Here is a 24,411-nt window from a genome sequence, read left to right as displayed (position 1 = left end):
TGAAATAATTATTATTGTTGATGTACTTGGTACACTGGTTGATATGTATACATCGATAACAACGATAGCGTATATTATATAAAGGACCCATGTAGTACACAATATCCAACACTTTCATCATGCATTCTTTCCTTAAATATTTGTAAACAAAATTACAGAACATTGTCTTTTAACACCATAAACTGGTGGTTTTATTTGTACACATTTAAGTTATGGCAGTACAAGATTAAGTAACCATGAAAATTGATTATACTTGTCTTACATAATATATTTAAATCCAGTATATTTATCCATTTTCCAAATTGTATAGTAATTACTGTACTGCATTTAATTTCAAATTGTATAAACAATTTCATAGTCAATTTCATAGTCAACAATCGCGGAACTGTCAATTGTATAGATGTCAATATTTAATGTGTATCGCCAATATTTCCTTCATATACAGAAGGCATGCTTTGTCCTAGAAATCCTGAATTGACACTAATGCATGCTACGTTCATCTGTTGTTTCCGTGTAGGCCTGGCCTCCCTGTTATCCTGATAGTAGGCAAACCGGGAGCAGGTGAACCACCTATATTATGTGGGTGTGGTGGCCTAGCAGGGTGTGGTAGAGAAGGAGGTGGATGACCGTAATTGCTGTATTGTGATGGAGGATAGTCTCTTGGCTTATCCTGTGGCGGATATCCAGTATAGTTTGATGGAGTAGGACCCCCCATCTGTCGAGGAACAGCTGGTGGTGGCGCATTCCTCAGCGGAGGGGGCGGTACACTCATGTTGGGTGGATGCATGCCATGCCTGTGTCCACCTGGTGGTGCAGGTGGTGGCACGTTCATGTTTGGTGGAGGGGTATTCATATTAGCCACTGGCGGTCTTTGAGCTGGAGGCGGTCCAGAATACGCAGCTGGCGGTGTTCTATGGTTTGGATAGTTCTGATTGTAGGTATTTGGTTGGTTATAAGATTGAGGCGGTTGCGTCGACTGAGTCGGATTACTTCCATAGTACGGTTGCGAGCTGTAGGAACCATATTGTGTATTCTGAACCGGTGGGGGTTGCTGTGGTGGCAGCTGCTGTGGTGGCGGCTGCTGTGGTGGCGGTTGTTGTGGTGGCGGTTGCTGGTGCGGCTGTTGATATCCTGGTTGACTAGGCGTATAAGCTGGGTTGTAAGGCTGTTGGACTGCTGGAGGGGGTGCCGTGTACGGATTGCTATATGGTGGTTGTACAGGAGGCGGTGCTGTGTAGTTTACTGGTGGTACACCCATTTGAGGGTAGGATGTCGTCGTAGTTGGGGGTGGCAGTACAACTTGTGGTGCCAGAGTTGGAGGTGGTGTATGCTGCTTTGTCCAGTCTGGTTGGTCAACTGTAGGCCTTACATTGGCCAGTACATCAGCAGGAGCAGGGGCTGGTTTGGATTCTACTACTGGGGTTGATGGCTTTGATGCTTTAGCAACCGGTTCTAAAAGAAAACAATATTTCAAAATTATAATCCTTGTTTACACTGTAGCTTGGTGGTTAAAATACTTGCTTACATCATAGGTTCAAACTGTTTTATGGTACAATATTATTCTCATGACTAATTAGTTTGGAAAGCCATTGGAATTTTTAAAATTCTCAATCTTTAATTGCATTTCACACGGTTTGATGTGTCTAGATATGACTTGGTAAATACTAAAATGAATTGTATACCATTGTGTATCAATAATACACACTCAAACACACAAATTCTCTTACCTGCTGATTGTATTTCAGTCTCACCTACAGGGGGAGTTTTCTGTTTAAAAAAAAGGGGAAAAATTAGCCAACATTAGTAAACATTAGTAACTCCTTGACCTCGTCGCTGAACAAACCTCACAATTCCTGATGATACAACCTGGATAGGTCGTGAAACTGTGATTCACTTTAATTTTCAGTTTTTATAATTTTAGAAGAAATCTAATCTAATTTCTACCATTAATGAGGTCAAGATGGACTTACTGATCTTTGTCTTTTTGACACTTTAGTAGGCGTTGGTTGAGGGATGCCTTTCTTCTCCTGCTGACCACTAGCATACAAATCAAGTAACCGGTGACAAATCTCTGTAACAAGGTAAACATTTTGAATACTTTGACGGTAAAATTTAAACCACAAAGGAAAAAAAACCATTTTCCACCAAGAGCAAGATTCAAAATGAAATAATCATTCCCCAGCTACTAAACACAACAAATTTTTTTTCATTATTTTTTATTTATTTACCTTCTAGCATGTCAATGGTGACCTCTTCATTCAAGTTTTCCCACCATTTTATACGTGAATTTTTACAGGTCCAATCCAACAGGTCGCTTTTTGATAGCCTGCCAGCAAGGTACAGAAATGCTATAGAGATTATTTCAGGCTCCCATTCAAGACACAATGTTGTACACAAGCTGAAAATAAGTAAGTATCGCATATGTTAATTTTATTCTGCTGTAACTTTGAACTACCTTATTATACCACATTTCATTCTTTAATGTCGACACAGTTAAAATCTATTCTCAAAAACATTAGAACGAGGCTGAGCGCGTTGTAAATATCAGATAAATTATAAAAGGTAGTGTAAATAAATGCAGTCGCGAGTTTGAATCTAATGCTCGTCGCATTGCTTGTATCCTAGGCAAGAGACTGTCCTTACGTTTGCCTCTGTCTACCCAGGTGTACAAATGGATACCTGGTATAGGTCAGTCACAACTGCACTGATTTCTCGCTGCAATACTATGGGAGTAGGTTTCCACATGTGTTTGATCCAAAAATGACCGGGCTAATACATAATAATGTCATTCTTATATAGCATTTCATGCAATAATATGAAGAGCTTAGGAGGCTTTAAGCGCTTTACAAGCTCTCTTACCTATCATTGACAAAGGTCCACGCCATTTGCACCAGTTTCTGTATCTTGTCTTTCTCTCCTTTAAATGTCTTTGCATGCTTCAGAAGGTACGAGTAGGGATGATCAATTTGCAGATCAAACTTTAGAGATTGTAATAATATCCTCTCGTATGTCATTATCTCCTCCTAAAAAATAATGATAAAAAGACTATTTGAAATGGAGCAATCTTTATTAAACTACTCTGTAGCTGCAGTGTGTATCCAATTTTGGGATTGAAAAGGGAATATATTTATAAATAAAAGTATATATATGTAGAGTCAGAAGAAAGGAACCCAACTAGAGTTTTATCTATCAAGACTGTTTTGTATTACATTGTTACATAAAGCGCTACTTATGTAATCTTTTCTACTTTACTGTTTTGAGCATTGTATATAAAGCAGACTGACATTTGCAGGACATTAATAAACAATAAATCATTGCAGATGTTCTGCTGTGGCAGCCAAAGCCATGGACTTGCAAGACAAGGAAGACCAGCACTCACATACACTGATGTACTAGATACGGATACTGGTATGCAGAAATGAACTTGGGGTCACAATGGCAGATGAAGGAACTAGTCAATAAGTTTGGGTATGTCTCGGACTAAGTAAGTAAGTAACAGTCAAATTGAACAGAAATAAATTAAATTGTATATACATACTCTTGGGTCATCACCAAAGAAGGCCCAGTGGGCTTCTGGTATTTGTGTACGGGCAACTCGTATAATATCTTTGCATTTCTTTGGTGTCTCTTCCACTTTGCCAGCCAAAAACAAGCATGCCGATCCTGTTACCTATATGAAATATAAATAAATACATTTTTGTTTATAGACTGTGCAGTTGTAAGTTTGTAAAAAGGTGGGTTGTGGGTTAAAGGTTTGAACAAACCTCTTTTTTTCTTCTAAAATATAAATTAGTTTAGGCCTTAATAGCCTAGTTTATCATGATTTATGCTCCTGTTGTGGAAAAACAAAACCCTCCCTGTCAAATTCTGGCTACGGGCTTGAGTGGTGGTGGTGGATTTCTTGAGAGAAACACCCACACTGTAATTGGCTTATACTTACAAATCTTGGAAACTCTTTGAAAGAATGAATCATATAGAAACGGTGATAGTAAACTACACCAGAAGCCATAGTGTCAAAGCGACTGAAAAGTATTTATCATGAAAAATAACTGAAAAAAATAATTACACCAGAATAGATTATAATATTAGAGAAAATTATTATTAAAAAAGGATACAGTCCAAGCTCTGTTCCAACTTCAATGATAAAGCGTGCCCCTTCTCTGCGGTATCTGGCCTCTGTATTTGGATCAATGGAATCTTTAGTGGATGGGGTGTTGACAAGTTCATCTTTATCGTACAACCAGTAAGGCATTTTGAAGCTGTAAACCAACAATAATGTATTAATTGTGAGTAAACATTCATTTTTCATCTATATATAAATTTGCATAAGACAAAATTTGGTATATCGCATGCTACTTCTAGAATGTTTACTCGATAGTATATAAAGTTGGTTCGTATTTTCGATAGCTGACAGTTCTAACAAGATATTAAATTGCAAACTTTTTACTGTATTTAGTGGCATATTATTTTTTAGGCCTATAAAACATGAAAACATATTTTGTTACTGAGTGGATAAAGAATATATTAAAAAATTAGTCATCTTTGTACCTATCCTCTTCCCCATCCCTCAACACAAATTTGTTTGTAAAAAGAATTTGGACTCAATTTGTGACAAGTTTCTCTTTCGGAAGTAATTCCAATGAATGGCCATGCCATGGTGCTACTCTCTCTCTCTCTCAAGCTTACCCAACATTGACATTATTGGTGTGTCTGTGTGACCGTGAAGTCTTCTTATGCCCAGTTTTAGGTGCGAAAGTACAGTAGCACCGGCCTGCTACTACGTGCCTAGCAGTGATGGTACTTCTTAGCCTAGCTAGCCTGGCTGGGCCTAGGCCTACCTAGCAGTAGCTAGCCTTTTAGTTAGGCTAGGCCTAGCTAGGCCTAGCCTAGGCCGGCTAAAATTCGCCTAGCTAGGCTAGCCTAGCTCTCTAATAAGTAAGGCTAAAATGTAGGCTCGGTACACATCTGAATGAATGGTTTGAGGATTCAAAAAAAGTTTAAGAAATAATTATTTAATTATTACATAAAATATGTAATTCTATTCATACTTACATATAAATAATGTAAAATTATAAAAAAATTTAATTTCTTACACACGACGATCGACAACGCTGCCTGGTTGTATTTTTGGTAGGTCGACGAGCAAGTCCACTTTTTCAATCAAAGAGAGTACTGTACACCTTAAAACGTCTGAACATGAGTCTAGTTATGCGGACCTACTTCCGGTCCAATACAGCAACATTTTTACTGAATCTGATTGGATAAAGAGTACACCAATGGGTGATGAGAGATATTTATTCTGTACATTTTCCTCCATGCAGCTCTCTCTCTGTGCACGTGTTGGTTCGATATGTTAGAATAACTTGTAGCGCGCAAACCACATATACGTACGTGGACCTTGTTTTGAATGAGAGTACTACTGTATTCCATTTGGAGATAAACAATTAACTTATCGTTTTGCTTCAAACAAAAACATATAGCAGTTTGAAAGAATAATGTGCACGCGTACCTAAAACTAGTGTACACGCGCGCGCGCAAGAGATACGGTGATGATGCGCGCGACGATGCGCATTCATTTAAATGATGATGAATGAATTAGGCAAAGATTGATGATATAGCTGATCAGTGATAAATAGTGATAGCAACCAGACCAGAGTTTAATTGTATCATCTCTGCCGCCTCCTCTCCTGGACAGAATGTTGTGCAACAATAACATGAGCTTAAAACTGTTCATAATGCATTTAGCAACTTTTGTATTAGTAGGTAGGCTAAATATTAAAACTAGCCTAGGCCTAGTAGGCCTAGGCTAGCCTAGCTAGGCTAGGCTATCCAATTTATAGGGATATATAGGGCCTAGCTAGCCCTAGGCCTAGCTAGGCCTAGGTAGTGCAGATACTCTACTAGGCTAGGCTAGGCCTAGCCTATATATAGGTAGCTAGGCGTAGTAGAAGTAGGCTATAGCTAGGCCCTAGGCCTAGTAGCTAGCCTGGGCGCCTAGGCTAGTAGGTAGTGCAGATACTCTACTAGGCTAGGCTAGGCCTAGCCTATATATAGGCCTAGGTAGCTAGGCGTAGTAGAAGTAGGCTATAGCTAGGCCCTAGGCTAGGCCTATACCTAGAGCCTAGGCTATATGCTATACTATATTAATATTTTAATATGCTTGGCCTATATGCCTCTCCCTCTCGTGAACAGGTTAGCAAACTCGGACTTCTGCAAACTTGTTTTCTGCAGTTTTCCGAAGTTCGTCAGACTGGAGTTGCAAAAAAGTTTGCCAACCAGCAGACATGTCCCTTTGATTGGATTTGCGTTGATAAATGCATACCATATATGCCTAGGCTAGGACAGTAAAATAAGTGTGAAATCTAGCCTAGGACTCACTAGGCCTAGGCCTAGATGGAAATTGAGAGAAAGTTGACTATTTATTGTATTGGAACACCATTAATATTGTTAACGCATAGGTAGGGCCTAGACCTAATTAATATAGTATAGGCATATTATAATTATTAAGATCAATAGGCCTACTTACTATTCCGTTTTCATTATTTTACAGAAAATCTGGATGTTACAGTTTATACTCAACCACTAGGAATAATTCATGTTCAATCTAATGCCTTCATAATTGTTACCAATCCACTTGCCGCTTCAAAGGTGTGGTTAGGCTTCAATCACCATCCAGCTGGTAGCCCATTTGAAATCGAAGGTTGCCATAGTTCCTACACTGACGCACCACTTGTAAGTTGTGTATATGATGGATCATCTTACACTTTTAAAAGAAGACCCAAATATGAACCTGACCCATCTATATATGGTGGTCTTTTTATTCGGACAACTGCCACTGTTAATGGAAAACTGGAAGAGTCCAAATATATTATTGATTTTATTTTTCCCGGCAGTAAGTTGCAATGTATTTTACAAAACAAAAATAAACACATTCATAGTTACAGTATTTCATTCCAATGTTTCAATGGAAGAATTTGTTTATTATTTATTTTGTATATCTAGGCCTATCGTAGATTGTCCCCCAAAAAGATTATTAAATTAGATTTTTAATATTGCATTTTGGAGTTTTGAAAGTTATTCACTTCTGTAAAAAACGAACAAAGGTGATCAGGGGCACAGCCAGCAAAGAAATATAGGTGGGGGGGGGGGGGGGGTCAACCAATATGTGAGTATTTTGCGAGCAACCATGGGCGGGGGGCAGTGGGCCGCAAAGGGCCCTTGTTTGGGGTCCCCCGGGTGGCGAAGCCCCTGGAACCTTTGGCGGTCTAGGGTAATCTAGATCATTTGAATCAGTTTACGCACACAAATATGACAATGTTAACACTAATAAACTGCAACAAAGAAAACAAAAAACAACTCTCATTTTCATTAATACAGAACATTTTAATATTCCAGGCTGCCACAGATAGCCTAAACACTTTTTTTCTTGCTTGTTTGTTCGTTGTTTGTTGATTTGGGTAGAGAGGAGAGGCTGTAAACTCAGAGGAGGAATTATTTCAATTCAGAGACAAATTCGCGAATGACATTCTCTGTATTAATTTTCATGTTAAAGTATATGTTCATGAGGCACAATCCCGAAAAGCGTTATGTTATTTCGCAAACAGGTTTTTGTTCTCCGTAAAGTCGAAAAACTTGAGCGATGATCCATTGGTTCTGCAGGTAACTGCCACAGAGAAAGATTAGTTGAGAGTTGACATGGGTTCTGATAGCATGTAGAAATGATGATAAGTGATCAATGTTGTTGCAAAGGCTTTTAACTAAATATTTTAATCCCCCGGAGCTATCCTTTAATTTATCCAAAAACTGCTTACTGTACACCTTGCCCCGCCTTAACATTTGTGATACAATAATTTTGTCTTTTTAACATTTATTTAGTGACGGTGTTTTATATGGTAGGCGATGATAGAATTATAACAGCGAGCATAGGGGATGACTTCACATTAGAAACGGTGGAAGGATATTGTTACCAGTGCCCACCGTTTCCCACCAATACTCTTAAATGGCGACACAATCGAACAGAGTGGAGACCTGAATGGGCTGGCAATTTTACAAAGGAAGTGAAAAGAACTAGATTAGAAGATTCTGGAGTTTATGATCTTATTCAGCATGGCAAGCAGGAATATGAACGCACAACATTTCAAGTTATTGTTCGAGGTACATTTAACGGTTAATTAGTGGTTTCTGATAATAATAATAATATTAATAAACATGTTTTGTTTTAAAAATGTATTTTCATTTCCAATAGCCTACTGTATGTGCCTACTTTATATATATTTATGTTTTCCACTTGGTTAATTTATTAGCGCGAATCTAAATCGTCAGTGTATGTGTATTAATATTTTCCTTCTCGACAATACTGTGATGAATTCCGTTTTAAACAAAATTAGTATTTTAAACGTTTTTCCTTTTTGACACAAAGATCTAACTTAAGAAAGCAGTTTTCCAATTGAGCAAATCGTGACACGTGATTCATTGTGAGACAAAATAATGGTAGTGATATGCCCAAATATTGTAGTGATATGACATCATCAACCTGTTAGTGGCGGTTTCATCGCTGTTTGTTTTGAACTGAATAAAAATAAATTAATCATGTCCATATATGAGCATCACATTTGTTTGTCACATAAAGTTTGATAGTGTAGACAGAGCTTTATAGAATGTGTTTCCGAATGATTGTTGAGTATAGTTTTTCAGTCATTAAGTACCTATTTTAACAGAGTATTTTCGGATTGTGTTGTTTATTAACGTTTTCTATTCGCATGATTTTCTGTCGAGTACAATCTGTTCACAATTTACCATTCAAATACAAAAAGTACTCAACGAATCTCTATGTTGACAACGAAAGTTCCCAATTAAAATATAACAAATGTAAATGATTTTATTTTTTTAGTTTGCCCTAAAGCAAAATATGGATTTCCAGATTGTCTTGATGACTGCCCTATTTGTCATCATAGTGGTGAATGTGATCCCATGACGGGGTTATGCATCTGTGCAAGTGGATATAGGGGAGAAAATTGTGAAATTCGTAAATATATAATCACTGATTTCCTCAACTTTATCGTTTCAAATTAATTAAATAATTTGACCAATCAAATGTTATTGATTATGTGTAACCAGTTCGGGTGGTAAAGTTAACCTGACCACTTTTTCACAGGGAGGTCTTTGACAACCATCTGATAAGCAAACAGATTGTTCCCTTTTCTTGCAACCACCTCACCACTTTATTTCTCGTACTACAACACTTAATTTATCTTTATAAATAGTTTTTTTTTGTATTGAAATTCTAATCTAGCTTGTGCTAAAAATAAGTTTGGACAGAGTTGTACCCAAGTTTGTTCTGGCGTTGATTGTTCTGGCTACTATCTCTGTCCGCCTAGTCCACAACGATGTCAATGTGGTTCTGGCTACATGTCCGAAACATGTGACTTCGGTAAGTCTTTTCCGATATTTAATTAGCTCATGGTATCATCACTCGTTAGCTAGCCCTGCCCTCTTTTGATCATTAATTGGGACGGACGAAGTTTGCTATTTGAACTGTCTTGTTGTATATATAGTTCCTGGTAACAGTGTTGAGTTTGGTCTAGCAAAGACTTTTTTGTATGAGTTACCGTATTTGGGTGGGGAGTTAGAATGGGAGCAATGCCAGCAAGAAAAAGAAGTGTTGTCAATACTTAATACCAATGGAACATAAAAAGACCAATCATAAGCGCTTGACTATCCGCAGGCTATCTGAACCGTCACTTGTCATCAACCTTGCGTTGCGCTTACCCATTTGGGTTGAGTGGGGAGTAAGCTTTAGTTACATAATTATGTACATATAATAATATGCTATAAACCATGTATATCAAAATGTATAATTCCTGTTCGTTCGAAGAGGACGTGATCTACCCGTTGATGTGTTGATCAGTTTATTATCAGGGATTAATAAAACTCTGCTCATCCAACTTCAGAACATTTAACATACTGCTGCTGCTCGACTCATTCTAGTTAAAAAACGCAAATACGATCCAATCAGCTCAGATCTTGTTCCATTACATTGGCTGCCGGTTAAACAATGCATAGAATTCAAGATTATCATGCTCACAACAATCACCGCAATATCTTTTATCATTTGCCTCCTATATCTTTGTCTCGACTATTCCAACCAAGAACATGCTGACATACACTTGCTGACTGGTCATTCTCTTGCACAGGTCATTCTTTGGAATATTCTTCCACAATCAATCTAGAATGCCAACTCTATTGACATCTTCCAAACCCATCTCTTTCGCATAGCATATGAAATGACGTAATTTCTACCTAGATCGAGCCTTGTGGTAGTAGCAATTTAGAGAAAATTTATTTTGGTTAGGCGCTATATATACAAACAATTGTTATTATTATTATAGGCCTTTATAACACACCTGATTGTATTCTTGCAATTTTATTGGTCAATTCGCCAATTATGTCATTTGGAATTAGCCCTATCTAATGGGAAAAAAATGGTGATAAATGCACGTTTGTTTTTTTGAGTTGTGTAAACATTTAAAGAATTTTTGCCATGCCACGTTGTTGACTGATTGCGACGTTGTTGACTGATTGCGTTTGGAAATCAACTTGCTGTGTCTATAACTGTTCTACTCTGCGTCTAAATTTGGAACACTGCCCTTTTTAATGGCCTAGCTTTCCTAGCATACGTCAATGATTTACAATGGATTGAATAACGTAGGTGTGTTATAAAACAATAATTAATGTTTTGTATTAATTAGATTTCATGAGGTGCTCCCATTTAACAAGGCGAGGCTGAGTTATAGAGCAGTCAATTTTTCAACTTTTGAAATCTTCTCACCATTGAAATCATAAACATTAATTATTTGTATATTTTAACCTGATTCTTGGTAGGCCTACTGTATCTGATCTGATCTCAGAGTCCTGTTGTTAGATTGCCTTGTTTCAACACCATTTTATTTTTATACTTGACAGCTTGCAACTATCCATATTATGGTCCAAGCTGCACTATGCCTAGTCACTGTAACTACTACTCATGGGATCCATATCATGGATGCAGTGGCCAATGTAACAATGCATTTTCTGGAAGTCGATGTTTAGGTAAGTATAGTACATAGTCGGAGACGTACTACCTTAAGATATCCACAATACGTATGATAAACACCGCACAGTAGTAAAGATGGATAAGACGGCTACAGAACATTACTTCTATCTAGGCCTACTATTCAATACTCCTACTTGTAGTAGTACTGTATGCCTGACTATGCAGGCCTTCTTAATTATCCCATCTGCATCCCACTCTATATTATGCAACTGCTGGTGCATGTCTTAACTTACACGGACAGTCATCTAGATAGCTGGAGTCTGCTGTATTGAGTAATTTTAATGCATGCTATCACTGTCTAGTTCGTATGTAGAGACGACAATTTTTTGATCGAAAATTCTGAATAATTTAGTAATTTCTTAATTGCAGTACTTAAATGGAGTTACCACTGTTCGAAAATTAGCTTGAAACTGAAGAATTTTTTCGGTGCGGGATGTGACAAGAAATGCCACTGCAAACCCGAAAAACAATGTTCACGATCTACTGGTTCATGTCAAGGTGATCCTTGTGCAGATGGATGGGGTGGGGCCGATTGTCAAATAGGTAGTAGTCCACAGATTTGTATGTTATAACATTAAAGGAATAGATATAGGGCAAGTTAAAGATGTATTGTCCCCCTAAAACCTGAAAAATGTAGTTTATTTTAAAAAAAACTTTTAATAGGACATTTTTTTTCTTCTGTACAAAAAAAACATTCCCTTGTAAAAAGACGAAATAAATGGTTAAATTCAACCAAAAATTCATCGACTATTAGACTATTTTTCCCCCTTTAAATTACAGTTTTTTCAGGAAAGCTTTGTTTTGTCAATATTTCTTTAATATATCTTTAACAAAACTTATCCGATTAACATAAAGACATCATTACTGTATATATAGACATTATTATTCGGATCGGAATATGATTACTCCGCATTATATTCTTGTGAAGTTTCTTGTGAACCATATTCAATCAACAATAATATTTATTTTACTAGTCATAATAATGATAACCATAATAACGTGCACTGTACAGAACTAACCATAATTTACAACAAAATGTATAGTCATAATACCATGAGATCCACAGAATAATTACAGATAAATAATAAAGCCAAATAAAGAGACAGAAATAATGTTGTGAATTTGATGTTTGATAATTTTCCGAAACAGAAAATCGTGAACTTGAAATATATCAAAATGTGTCTTTTTATTTGGAATTGCCCTGATGTTATTGATTCTTTCAGCACTTCCAGCGTTATACGATGCCCCGAAATTTTCTGATGCCACGCAATCTAGTAGTATGTCCCCGTTATTTTACAATTTAACGGTGTACTGGTCGCAGTGGATGTTTGGTCACGATTACGGAAATCTAGGGGAGCAACCCTGCTACGGATTAAAAATCACTGAAGTTGGAACTACGTTGTCAACCATAGTCAACACAACTGACATTCAACTTACGATTCAATTGAACATGTTCTCAGTCCTGTATGAAATAAATGTTGTAGTCTATCGTACGGTGGAAAATAGCATAGTACCTGGTGTTCCATCCCCATCTGCTTACACAGAGATTACATGCCCAGGTATTTCACTTTGTGAACTTTTTGTACATAAAAAACATAGTTATTGAGATGAAGTGAGATTACACCATTACTCTTCCCTGGTTATCCAGATAATTATCCGATTAATTCAATGATTTGGCCTTTTAACCAAATTGTTGCATAATGGAATTGAGAGCTTGGTGTTAATGTTACGATTATGATTGATTGTCTCGGTTTCCGTTGAGGACGTAACGCAGAGGCGTCCAACATAATTTGACCAATCATCAAAACACGATGGATCATCCGAACTGTCGCTTGTGATTGTTCAACTCACGTGTGTGTGTGATACCCACTTGCTTTGTGTCCATGTGGGAACCAACTCAATTGTATTGACAACTGATGCAAGCTTTTATTTCATATTTTTAGAGCTTAAAAATGTTTCAGGTCTAACAGTTGGTGAATATTTGAACAAATTGGAAATAAATTGGGACCATCATGCCTGGTATGACCTTCGCGGATGTACCATACAGTATCAAGTCACATACACCTTAGTAAAACTTGTAAGCTCTGAAACTACCAATAGTATGACTATCACTATTAATGGAACCTCGTTGGAGGTAACGGATGTGGTACCAAAGAGAAAATATGAGATATACTTGCGAGCCATGTCGAACGGTAATTTTGGTCCACAAGTTCAGAAAACAGTTCAAACAATAAAGCGTAAGTTGTATAGAACAGTGTTTCATTTGGAATACAATTTTGATTACATATAGCTAAACATGAGGCTAGCAGCAAGGCTAGCCTTGCTAGCAGTATAGTTTCTCATTCTTATAGATTCTCATAGTTTTATATTATTAAATCGTTACACTACACCAAACCAGGAAAAAAACGTACAAAGCAAACTTTTTACAGCATTGCAAGTGAAATTTTATGGAGAATATCAAAAGTGCGATTTCTTTCTTCTTGTGGATTTGTTCTCCATTTCTGCTTCTAATGGAGTACACATTTGTTTTTATCTTTATATATATATTATATTTTTCAGATTCACCGGTTTCTGAAGTAGCTTATGTATACATGCTTACGCCGTTGTTTTTAGTTGTGGTAATGATGACGATATCGTATAGGCCCACTACATAAAGTTATATATATCGGACCGAATTTATAAGTAGGCATCTATTCAACAACAAAAGGAACTCTGAAAATAAGTTTGAGAATAATTATAAAAAATATTTAAACTTTCATTATTGACTGACTGATAATATGTTATGTTAAGCCCATTATTTAAATATTTTTTAAATATGCAAGTGAAATTGTAATTGATATATAATTTTTGAAAATACTGATAAATATGGTCCACAGGTGTTATGGTAATCACAATAAAGTGACTGACTTGCATGTTGTAAAAGGGCATTATTCATAATATTATAATATGCGGTATTTACAACGTGAGAGGAGTGGAATAAAATATTTCAGCAAAATGTTAGTTGAAAAGATTTGAGAAGCTGTTTGAATAGGCCTACACACCCAATTTGGTAGAAAGAAACATTTAAACATTTTTTAAATAAGACAAAGAACAATTTAATTATGTTGGCCAAGTTATTAACTTGGCGATATTTATTTCACTCACGGCAATATAATAAATATTGTGTTTTTCTGTATATAATGATAAAATAGTTCAGCAATCATTAAAGTTAAATTATAATAATTATTACATAAAATATGTAATCCTATTCAAATTTCTTTCACACACACCACACAACGCCGCCTGGTTGTATTTTGGTAGGTCGAGCAAGGTCGACTTTTTTCAATCAAAGAGAGTACACCTTAAAACGTCTGAACATGAGTCTAGTTAGGCGAACCTACTTCCGGTCCGAAACATCAACATTTTTACTGAGTCTGATTGGATAAAGAGTACACCAATTGGGTGAGAGATTTCTGTACATTTTCTGCTCTCTTATTTTATTATTTCGTGCATGAAAATTAGAAGGGGCTACGTTTTGTTTGACCGCAGATCGTCGTCTGCAAAAAGGACACAGTTCTATCGATTTATGATACAGTAGTATAAACAACATGTTGTGTAGTGATTTTGAAATGACATAAATGCTCAATAAGCGCTGTAAGTATAGTTTTGTTTTATAATAATTAATTGATTATAAAGTGTTGAACAACAACCATTTGTGGCTAGGCCTGGCCCAGTTTTAGGCTAGGCCTAGCGTAGCTAGGCTAGCTAGGGGCCTAAAACTAGCCCCAGCTCTCCTAGCTCCCGGACCCAGAAAAGTCTGTGTTAGAACTTAGGCCTATGCCTAGACTGACTCTAGGCCTAGCTAGTGCATACCTAGAGGTAGACCTATAACATATTAGGCCTATATATAGGCTTTAGGCCTACCATATTTTTTTCATCAGAATTAATTATGACAATAATGATACCTAGCCTAGGTCCTAGCTAGCCTAGTCCCGTCGAAGTAAACTCGTCGCTCGACCACCATCATCATGCTTCTTCTTGTGCTATTTATTATCTGTGTATATCATAGGCCTATCTTACTTCCAGTAATATAATATGGTATTTTAATTGTATCGTTTTTACACATTATTCTTTATTGAGTACAACATGGGTTTTACTTTAGCCAGCTTTGTTTGCTATCGCCGTGCATTGTGTGTCGTCTGGTAGTAGAGGGATGTTTCTTAATTAATCTTTTTTATTTTAGCTAGCATAATGCTTCATACAAAATATATCAGAAATTTATTTATATTGTGATCAAAATAAAATTCAGCAGTTTGTCCTAACAATTAATATTTTTTTTGCAGGTTTTTAAATTTTCTACAAACATACTGTAGCCTAGAATCATACAGACATTCGGAATATTAATAGGCCTACTAGATAAAATTTAGGATTTAATCAAATCGATCAAAAGCAAACGATGGACCCTCACATGTTCAAGCTTCCTGACGGGAAGTACGCTGATGGATCATGGGAACTTACGATTTACATCACCGATTTACAAGTTGAACGTGTCCTCCGTGTCACTGGTGATATTCATATTGGTGGCATTATGCTGAGGCTTGTTGAAACGTTTGCAGGTAGGTAACATCTTCTTAACAAACATGAAATGTATGTGTTGCATTTCACAAGATTATATGTGTGGTTAATATCTCTCTATACTCGTTCCAGAAACACTTTTTTAGCCCACTAATGCGTAGGTCTTGACTTTTGAGGTGTGCAAGTGTGTTCACAAACTTCACACTCTTGAGTAAAATGCCTTTTAGGTGAGGGGTTTAAAACACACAATTTCTATGTACAGTAACAAGAGAAACAGCACACCTAGTAGTAGTACAGTACCCCTCAATACAGCACACCTGAATATTTGTTGCAAACTGCAATTTTAAATGACAAGGCCTGCGAACCACCTTTTACTCTATGGCTTGGATTCACAAGGTGTTTTTAGAGGAAAAGACGGGTTTGCCAAATGAAATTTTGTTTTTTTGGCCTGTAATTCATTTAACTTGGCTGTACAGTATGTCCACCATTCCCAGAGGCGGATCCAACAGAAAATCGAAATACAAAAGGCAGTACATCAAATCCTAGATCCTCCACTTGGATTCCAGTCTCAAGCATCCATATTTAATACTGCACATTAATACAGTACCTACCACAGCCATTTCAAGTTTGCCACTACCACTATCAAAGGCTCAGTAATGAATGTCAATTGTCTAGTGATTAGTACAGCATTCCTTCAGTCTCCAGTAATTACATGTTAATCAACAAGCAAGTCATTATTAACATACTGCATTTTGTAAATGCAGAAAACACATGTCAAGTGTGGACAGGATCTAGATTATTAAAGTCATATATATTAGCAGAATAATGACTCTAAACTAGAAGTATTTCACTGTACTACAATTTCATACTTTAGTTTATTAACAGTACTGTAGTAAAACTGCATGATAATTATATACTGAGCCTATTTTGACATGACATTTTTTAGCATTTTACTTTTTAAATTCAAAGTCGTCTATATAATAATCCAAATTACATTAAAAAAGATTGAAAAGATCTAAATCCAGTTATTTTTGTGTTTGTCACAATTTATATTTAATGCAAAGTATCATTTTCAATTTTTGTCTGTTTCTGCTGCTTTTTAAGGCAATTTACATAATTCATTCACATCATATCGACAGATTTGAATAGTTAAAACTGTAATGTAATGAATTTGAATTATCTATTCCTAGATGTACAGGTAATGTTACGTTTAATGTCGATCAAAATGAAACCGGTCCACTGATTCTGGTGCTCTAACTGTATTATTTTTTTAATGCATTAAGCCTACTGTAGACCATCTGTATTATTTATAGAGTACAGTATATCTGCTGTATACCCTACCACTAGGCCATTTTTTCATATGAAGCACAGGCATATCCTGTATGACAAGGTCATGACCTCTTGCTAATGCAGTAAATGTATAATATATTTTTTTAGAAAGTGAGATATAAATATTAAATTGTAGTACTGTCAGGTAGTGGCATTTCCCCATTTTACTGTTATAATCCGATTTTCATGATTAAATATTATTAAAGATTATTGTATATTAACTGGCCTTTTTAATTTTACAATACAGGACTTAATTTGAAGGTTTAATTTAATAGTGTCGTCCAATTTGTATAGCTAGTAAAATCTTGAGGCAAGATACTATGTTTTTAAAAAAAATTGACCAAAAAAAAAGATTTAGAAAAATGTAGTGTAAATCATTGCTGTAGATGAGTCAAAATTATTATACCGAGTCATACTGTAGACAATGAATTAAGATGCTATAGCACCTGTAGGGTAAACTATGAAACTCTATATGTACCTTACTGTATGGATACTGTACTATATTATAGTTTATACAGTAATGTACTGAGATATTTACTGTTAAAGTTATGCACTGGCTCACTCACTATGCAATGGGAAAAAAACGGAATTTATAATGTTCAGAGTTGAATTGATAGTTCATTGTGTGACTAAAAACTACAGATATACTGTCATTCTGTAATATAATATTCAGTCAAGCTATTTAAGTATTGGGACATGATCTTTGTTTTCTCTATCAAGGTTAAAACTAAGTTTGTTTCCTCATGCATAGATTAGAATACTGTATTAAAATTTAGTTGCTGTGTGGAGTTGCCAACTTACTATTGTAATATTATCTAGTATAGTTTTTAGTAATGTTTAGTTTTTCTTACATTAAGTATACTGTATACATAGTATAAACATCTTATATTTTACTTTACTGGCATACTGATATAAATCATAACAATAATTACACATAGTCCTGACCTTTATGGTCCAGTCCATTATACTTGTAGGGTTACAATTATATTCGTACAATGTTATAAACATTTGCTAAAATATTATAATTACCATAGGGTCATTTAGTAATGCCATGTCATTAAGTATTTGCCAAATCACTGCAAATAGAGCATAGAAACATTGGTGTAACACAGGGGAAAAGGCCCCTTAAGGAACCCTCCGATGTTGGGTATTTGCATTGGAGGGCTCATGATCTGGGGCCCCTTAAGCTCTGGGCCCTTGGGTTTAACCAGGGAGCGACTGCACAGAAATGAGTACAGTAACACCATCATAACTTAGACATTCATCAGTACTTTACTTCTCAGCTTGACGTACACTGTATTTGTCATGTTTTTATTTCTTAGTATTTTAAGCGTCATCCGCTTAATCTTCCAATACTTTTTTTTGTATTAAATTGTTTGAATCTATTGTGTCATTTAAAAGGGGGAATTATATAGGAATGTAAACTTCATTTAGACTGTAGAATCAAAAACCTCAGAGATTCCCTTGCTCTCTATGCTTTCATGCATGAACAATCACAAAGAATGCGACCCATGACCCATGTCCTTGCATGTAATAACATAGAAAATAAGCACCTCCAGCAGATTCTATCTGTTGGATTTTATCACTAGTCAAAATTCAGTTTATAATAAATCGAATTTACCATTTTGATAAAAAAAAATAATTTTTAAATAGTTAAGAAAATTGATTGAATAATACGCCCTGTGATCTTTTATCAAATTACAGTAGCATTATCAATCCTTGTTACAGTATATTAGCAAAATCAATCAAAAGTAAACACAAGAAAAAAACACAGACTACAACAAGGAGGAAAATGGTTTTAATGTAGGTTTTGTAGTAGTTTTGTACTGTGCATACTGCAGATGGTATGGTATAGTAATTTAAAATACTGATCTTCACAGTTTTAGGAAGTACATACTGTACAGTACATACCATACAGTACATACCATACAGTACATACATGTACAGTACATACCGTACAGTACATACATGCACAGTACATACATGTACTGTACAGTACATACATGTACTGTACAGTACATACATGTACAGTACATACATGTACAGTACATACATGTACAGTACATACATGTACAGTACATACATGTACAGTACATACATGTACAGTACATACATGTACAGTACATACATGTACAGTACATACATGTACAGTACATACAGTACATACATGTACAGTACATACAGTACATACATGTACAGTAGATCTAGACACAACTTTGCCCTGGTTACCGGCTGCATTATGGGAGTATGTTTCCATACGTGTTTGATCCCAAAAAAATACTGGGATAATAATGCTTGTAAAGCGCCTTTGAGCATGATTACTCATGAAAAGGTCGCTATATAAATGTGGTATTATATTATACCATACAGTATGTACTGTACAGTACATACTGTACACTGTACATACTCTGTGCAGTACTTTTCAGATTCTTCATTGTCCTTGTAGTTGCTAGTATGATAAGACCTTGTGATATCCTCTCTTTCATAATTTATTGACTATAACCTTAACAGTTAAAAATACTAAGCCATATTTTTATCATGTGATTGACAAACTATACAAGGATACCTATTCTGTTTTATAGTGTTATTAATTACAGTAACATTAACAAATATTTCTACTGTAGTAGAGATCACATTGAATACTGTAGTTTAATAGTAGTAGCATGGAGCAGCTACATGGTAGTACTGTAGTTTAGTACACTTCTTAAAAATATTAAATTAAAATACTAATTTATAATATTATCTGTGTGAAGTATTATGAACAAAATATAAAGCCAGGATAAATTTTTGAATACAGATAGTTGTTCTGTACTACGTACAGGATAAGGTTGGTTTTTTCAGAAAGGGGATAGGAAGGTCAACTGAGACTAAAGCCTTGTCTACACTACAGTATATCAAATATAGTACTTAGTAGTGATATTTCCAAACATGGTAGTGATATGACATCATATCGATACAGTAATATGAGCACATACATTTTTTTGTCACATAAATGTTTGATAGTGTAGACAAGGCTTTAGTATTGTTTGTTCGTATTCTAATGTTCCATGGAAACAAATATGTGTGTACAGTCTTACATTGTTGAACACACTTAAAGGTTGATGTAATAATATTTCTACAGAAAAATGAGTAAACAAGATGGAATTTTGATTTGATTTATGTTGTGGTCTTAGCCAGGTGAATTTAGCACTGGGTTCCATTTCAGGAAGTTGGGATTTTTACTCATTGATGTAAATATTGCAGTTTAGCAGGAATGCAGTGACATCATCATACAACCACCCTGGGTTTCAGTAAAGGAGTGACATTTATGTATGGTTGTTGACCTCAAAGATTATTCATACAGTATTTATAGCAAAGATAAAAAAAATGTGTACTGTATATAATTAATTTATAAGTTTGATATATTATTATACAGGACAGACTCACATACAGGGAGTATAGTACAGTTCGCCATATCAATATCAGACTGTAAACCTACTGTAGACTTTTCTTGAGGTCCAAAAAAATAATTCTTATTCTACACAGTAGGCCCATTACACATTCAAAGATTTACCAGAGAGTTAACAGTATTACTTAGGCCATCCCAAACGTATCCTGGTGGTAATCACTTTTTTAGTTGGTTTGCTATATGTTTAGGTTTGCTGAAGTTTTGCAATTACCTGACACCATGAAATATTTATATTAAGAAAATTAAATTGGTTGCTTTACTGTCAGATCAGTAAATATACTTATGTGCATTTAATTGATAAATTCTATTTTTAACACAATTAAAATTTGCGTTACAAAATTATGGAGCAAAAATTATTTTAAACAAAACATTTTTTTTTTTTCAAACAAAGAGGTCATTCTGATAATGATATGAATGTGTATTTTAAATAATACAAATTTCATTTTTCTACTAAAAAGGTTAACAATAGGAATCCTTGACAATCAGCTGCCTGCAATATTCCTCACCAATTATTACTGATGACTCATCAAAGGAGTTCCCTCAATAAAATATCAGGATGGTAATTAAAATTCTGACTACAGATTGAAAAGCTTTTAGGGCCTGTTTCTATTGAAAAATAAAAAAAGAACGGTTTTTTGGAAACCGGTTTCGGCTGTTGTTTATAAATAAAGATCGCGTTGCAGCTCAATTTTTACTCCAATAAAACCGGTTCCGTCCATGTGCGTTCGTTATGAATGACGTCATTATATACACCACAATGCAGTTCGTTAGGCGGAAGCCCGATTTGATCGTGGTCATGTTTACTTTTTTTCGCATAGCGCGATCCCCAAGAAATAGCATCCATTTCATCATAGAAGGGGAATTATTACCTGAAACGTTATTGTGGTCCTTGGTTAAAGTATAGGTACGTCGCACCCTCTGATATTGTCAAGTTGAACTCGTCTATTTTTCACACGCTTTACAATATTCTTAAAAACATGTAGGCCTATACGTGAGTCTTTCTTCCGACTCCCGACAAGTCCCCTCATCTTCTTTCCTTCACATATTTTTTACGAACCTCGTAATGGCATCGGTCAACATTTTTTAGTTAAATAAAATACTCACTATCTAGAGAAATAAAAATGACTTAGGCCTAGGTCCTATCGCGCGAGTTTGACTGCGAGATGACCGCAATCATCCCAGTGCAGCAGACTGCAGAGTTCAGTTTTTGGGGTCAAATTGAGACCGCGATTGTGTTGCAGCTAAAAATTGCTCCGCGGAAACCGGTTTCAGAACGGTTCTTTGCGATCGAGACCGCAATCAATTGGGGTTTTTGAAACCGTTTTTAAGATCGGTTCTTTTTTGTGGTTTTTTGTGGGGACCCATTTCTGCTGGCAAGAAAAAACGGTTCTTGAAAAGAACGGTATTCAAAACCGTATTCTCTGCTCTATAGAAACAGGCCCTTAAAGATATTTTTCAGAAAACTCTCCCAAATTGATAATTATCCTTGAACGTCTTAATTACCCAGTAGCTTTCTGTCAGCTTCCACACACAAAGCAAATTCTTCTAATTTTGGACATTTTTTAAGTTATTCCCATTTAAACAGTCATCTGTGGTAGTAGTGCTGTATGTGGTGGGAAATACCATATCAAGTTCCTCAGGGGATTACTATAAACTGGATGGTTTTGGTAAAATAATCCCCAATTAGGTTGTTATTCAGGTCACATTTTATTTTAATTAAGCTGTTTGTTTGTAGGTGAACTTCTATGGTCATTAACATTATATTTGTGTCTCCTGGGAGAATACATTGATTTATTGTGGTTTTTTTTCTAACAATTACATTATTGTCCTGTTGTCGCTGCTGTAAATGTCGACCAACTTAGTTTTATCTTAAATTATACAAATTTATAAATTACTATTATATTAAAATATTTATTATAATGTTTTTAACTTTTTTACTCATTGTGCAATTTGGGATTGGACCGTCCAAGAGGTGTTTACCACCTGTTGGTCCCATCCTTCACTGAATGTACTCTGTTCTTTTTATATGTTTTGTCTTTTTCTTGCTTTGTTTGTACATTTTTGTGAGAATTTGAATAAATAAATAAAATAAAAAATAAAGTGTAATTAATTCTGCATGCCATTTTATCAATAATTTTCAAATATAGATTGTCTACTGTTTTTACAGGTAGTATAAAACTGATTCCTTCCAATTGTATTTGGAGTTATGTTGTCTATTTTGTGCCTAGCTTACTTGGATAAACCGACAACAGCCTTTCTCCTCGAAAATTGAGATATAACTCGAAAATTAGGAATTTCTATTGAACCTTAGGTGAGAGCATCTATTGGTTTTCCAGTATTATAGGATGTATTTAATAGTTCTGCACGTCAAAGCATTTTTCTTTTGTTTCCCCGAAGTTTAGTCTTGAAATTCCTGTATATTATTACATTTTATTTTTAAACTTTAAGGCATGAGAATAGTGCCAATGAGTTATGTTTAAATAAGTATAGAACCATATATAATGGTACAGTACCTGTCAGTTTTGAAGTCTGTCATGTAGTTTGACCTATCTGCACCTTTCAAGAGACTTGTCAAACAAATAAAGTAATGTCAATCAAATTTAAGAAATTAAAACTGAAAGTATTAAAGGCATCAATGCTGTTAAGATAAACAAAACTATGATGAGTATGAATAAATAATATTTCTTCTTATTTGTACAACACGTTTTCTTTAGAATTCAAATGCTTAGAGTAGAAAACACTACAAAAAATTGGGTGTTGATATCTAGGACTGGTAGCCAGTTTGTCTGAGAAGCTGTATAGTAGTTAGTAAAGAAGGAATGTTCATCATGTATCTATTAATCATCAACACAGTTTCCCCCAGCTTCCCTTGACACCTCATTGGTGTAGTATTTGTTAACTGTTAGTCATTTTTAGTTACATCATTTGTAAAGTACTGTATGTGTCCCAACTTCATCAAAACAGTTTCTTCCAGCGTTGGTTGGTATCTTTGCACCCTTCTTTCCTTGACAGTTATTTCTGTATACTTTACTGTATGTTACAGTATATAACAGTAACAGCTATAAAGTAATTTTCATTATACATCATTTGTACAGTATGTGTCCACCTTTATTGTTAAAAATAAAAAATATAACCCAAATTCTAGTATCTCTTTACCATTTCTATTTCTCTAATTTCCAGTATGTAAATTTATAGCTTGTTGACAAGGAAAACTTAGTTGTAAATTAAAAGTACAGCACATGCATGCATTCATATCATTTTTTGGGGGGAAAAACTAACTTGTAAAGATTCTATATGATAAGGAAGCAGATCCATTCAGAATGTTAAGGAGTTGCGGACACCAGAGATTCAAGGAAAAACAAAACTCTGATTTGAACACAGTTTCTGACCTGGTGGTCACATCTAGAACCTCTTCTTTTCTGAGGCAGAAAATATGTGAATTGGTTTGATATGTTTCTGATGATTGTTAGTAATATTGTACTCGTAATCGCATCCCAGGGTTCTCATAAAGTGATAACATTACTCTTAACAGCAGCTGTACTTGGACCCCTTGGAGGCTGCTTGATGCAGATTAGACTTGAACCTTTTCTAACATTCTATGTGTGGTGTAAATAATGTGGTTATTTTATCTTTCAAATGGTTTAAAACATTAAAAAATCAATGCTCTGCTTATATCAGAGGCAAAAAAGGGGAAAAGGCAGGGGTAACATATACTTGCTCATTTTGCTTGAAATTCCTTTTGGCCACCATTTCCCAGATGAAATAGTGCCTATATTTTTATTTTAAAAAGTCAAGTGACTCTAGGGTAAGTTAATGGCATACTGTACAGTACATAACTAAAGCTCTGTCTACACTATCGAAACATTATGTGACAAACAAATGTGATGGACATGATGTCATATCACTACTACCATATCACATTTTTTTTTGTCAAACTAGTTTGAATTTGATTGTGTAGACAGAGATTAATACCTACTGTAGGTTATTG

General features: G+C 35.3%; 3 protein-coding genes across 8 annotated transcripts in view; 2 read left to right on the top strand and 1 right to left on the bottom strand.

The window, feature by feature from the left end:
• Window positions 1–167: 167 nt before the first annotated feature.
• On the bottom strand, window positions 168–6,651 carry LOC140060330 (uncharacterized). Of its 4 annotated transcripts, none has more exons than XM_072106486.1 (9): window positions 6,527–6,651; window positions 4,116–4,259; window positions 3,941–4,022; window positions 3,539–3,670; window positions 2,860–3,023; window positions 2,229–2,398; window positions 1,971–2,071; window positions 1,728–1,767; window positions 168–1,452 (listed from the first exon to the last, which is right to left on the bottom strand). In XM_072106486.1, the coding sequence occupies exons 1-9, from the start codon at window positions 6,538–6,540 to the stop codon at window positions 497–499; spliced, it is 1,803 nt and encodes a 600-aa protein (XP_071962587.1). In that variant the 5' UTR covers window positions 6,541–6,651; the 3' UTR covers window positions 168–496. The 4 variants fall into 4 exon arrangements, with proteins under 4 accessions (XP_071962587.1, XP_071962588.1, XP_071962589.1 ...); XM_072106487.1 differs by lacking the exon at window positions 6,527–6,651 and adding an exon at window positions 5,053–5,130 and having other exon boundaries at window positions 169–1,452; XM_072106488.1 differs by lacking the exon at window positions 6,527–6,651 and adding an exon at window positions 5,094–5,125 and having other exon boundaries at window positions 169–1,452.
• Window positions 5,573–14,284, top strand: LOC140060329 (uncharacterized). 3 transcript variants are annotated; one of them, XM_072106483.1, is made up of 10 exons: window positions 5,573–5,763; window positions 6,551–6,892; window positions 7,876–8,154; window positions 8,891–9,025; window positions 9,293–9,430; window positions 10,963–11,088; window positions 11,462–11,635; window positions 12,316–12,651; window positions 13,036–13,329; window positions 13,652–14,284. In XM_072106483.1, the coding sequence occupies exons 1-10, from the start codon at window positions 5,697–5,699 to the stop codon at window positions 13,744–13,746; spliced, it is 1,986 nt and encodes a 661-aa protein (XP_071962584.1). In that variant the 5' UTR covers window positions 5,573–5,696; the 3' UTR covers window positions 13,747–14,284. The 3 variants fall into 3 exon arrangements, with proteins under 3 accessions (XP_071962584.1, XP_071962586.1, XP_071962585.1); XM_072106485.1 differs by having other exon boundaries at window positions 5,581–5,759; window positions 6,551–6,732; XM_072106484.1 differs by having other exon boundaries at window positions 5,581–5,763; window positions 6,551–6,732.
• Window positions 14,285–14,577: 293 nt separating this feature from the next.
• The window catches only part of LOC140060328 (fermitin family homolog 2-like), a 52,166-nt gene continuing 42,332 nt past the window's right edge, over window positions 14,578–24,411 (top strand). Inside the window, exons 1-2 of the mRNA XM_072106482.1 lie at window positions 14,578–14,725; window positions 15,415–15,687. Of these exons, the coding sequence (XP_071962583.1) occupies window positions 15,528–15,687 (160 nt within the window). The 5' untranslated portion in view covers window positions 14,578–14,725; window positions 15,415–15,527. The remainder of the gene's footprint in view (window positions 14,726–15,414; window positions 15,688–24,411) is intronic.

Source organism: Antedon mediterranea, chromosome 10, assembly GCF_964355755.1.
Source record: "Antedon mediterranea chromosome 10, ecAntMedi1.1, whole genome shotgun sequence".
In the NCBI taxonomy this organism is placed as follows: domain Eukaryota; kingdom Metazoa; phylum Echinodermata; class Crinoidea; order Comatulida; family Antedonidae; genus Antedon; species Antedon mediterranea.
Note: the sequence above shows the minus strand (reverse complement) of the source record. Positions and strands in the feature narration are given on the sequence as shown.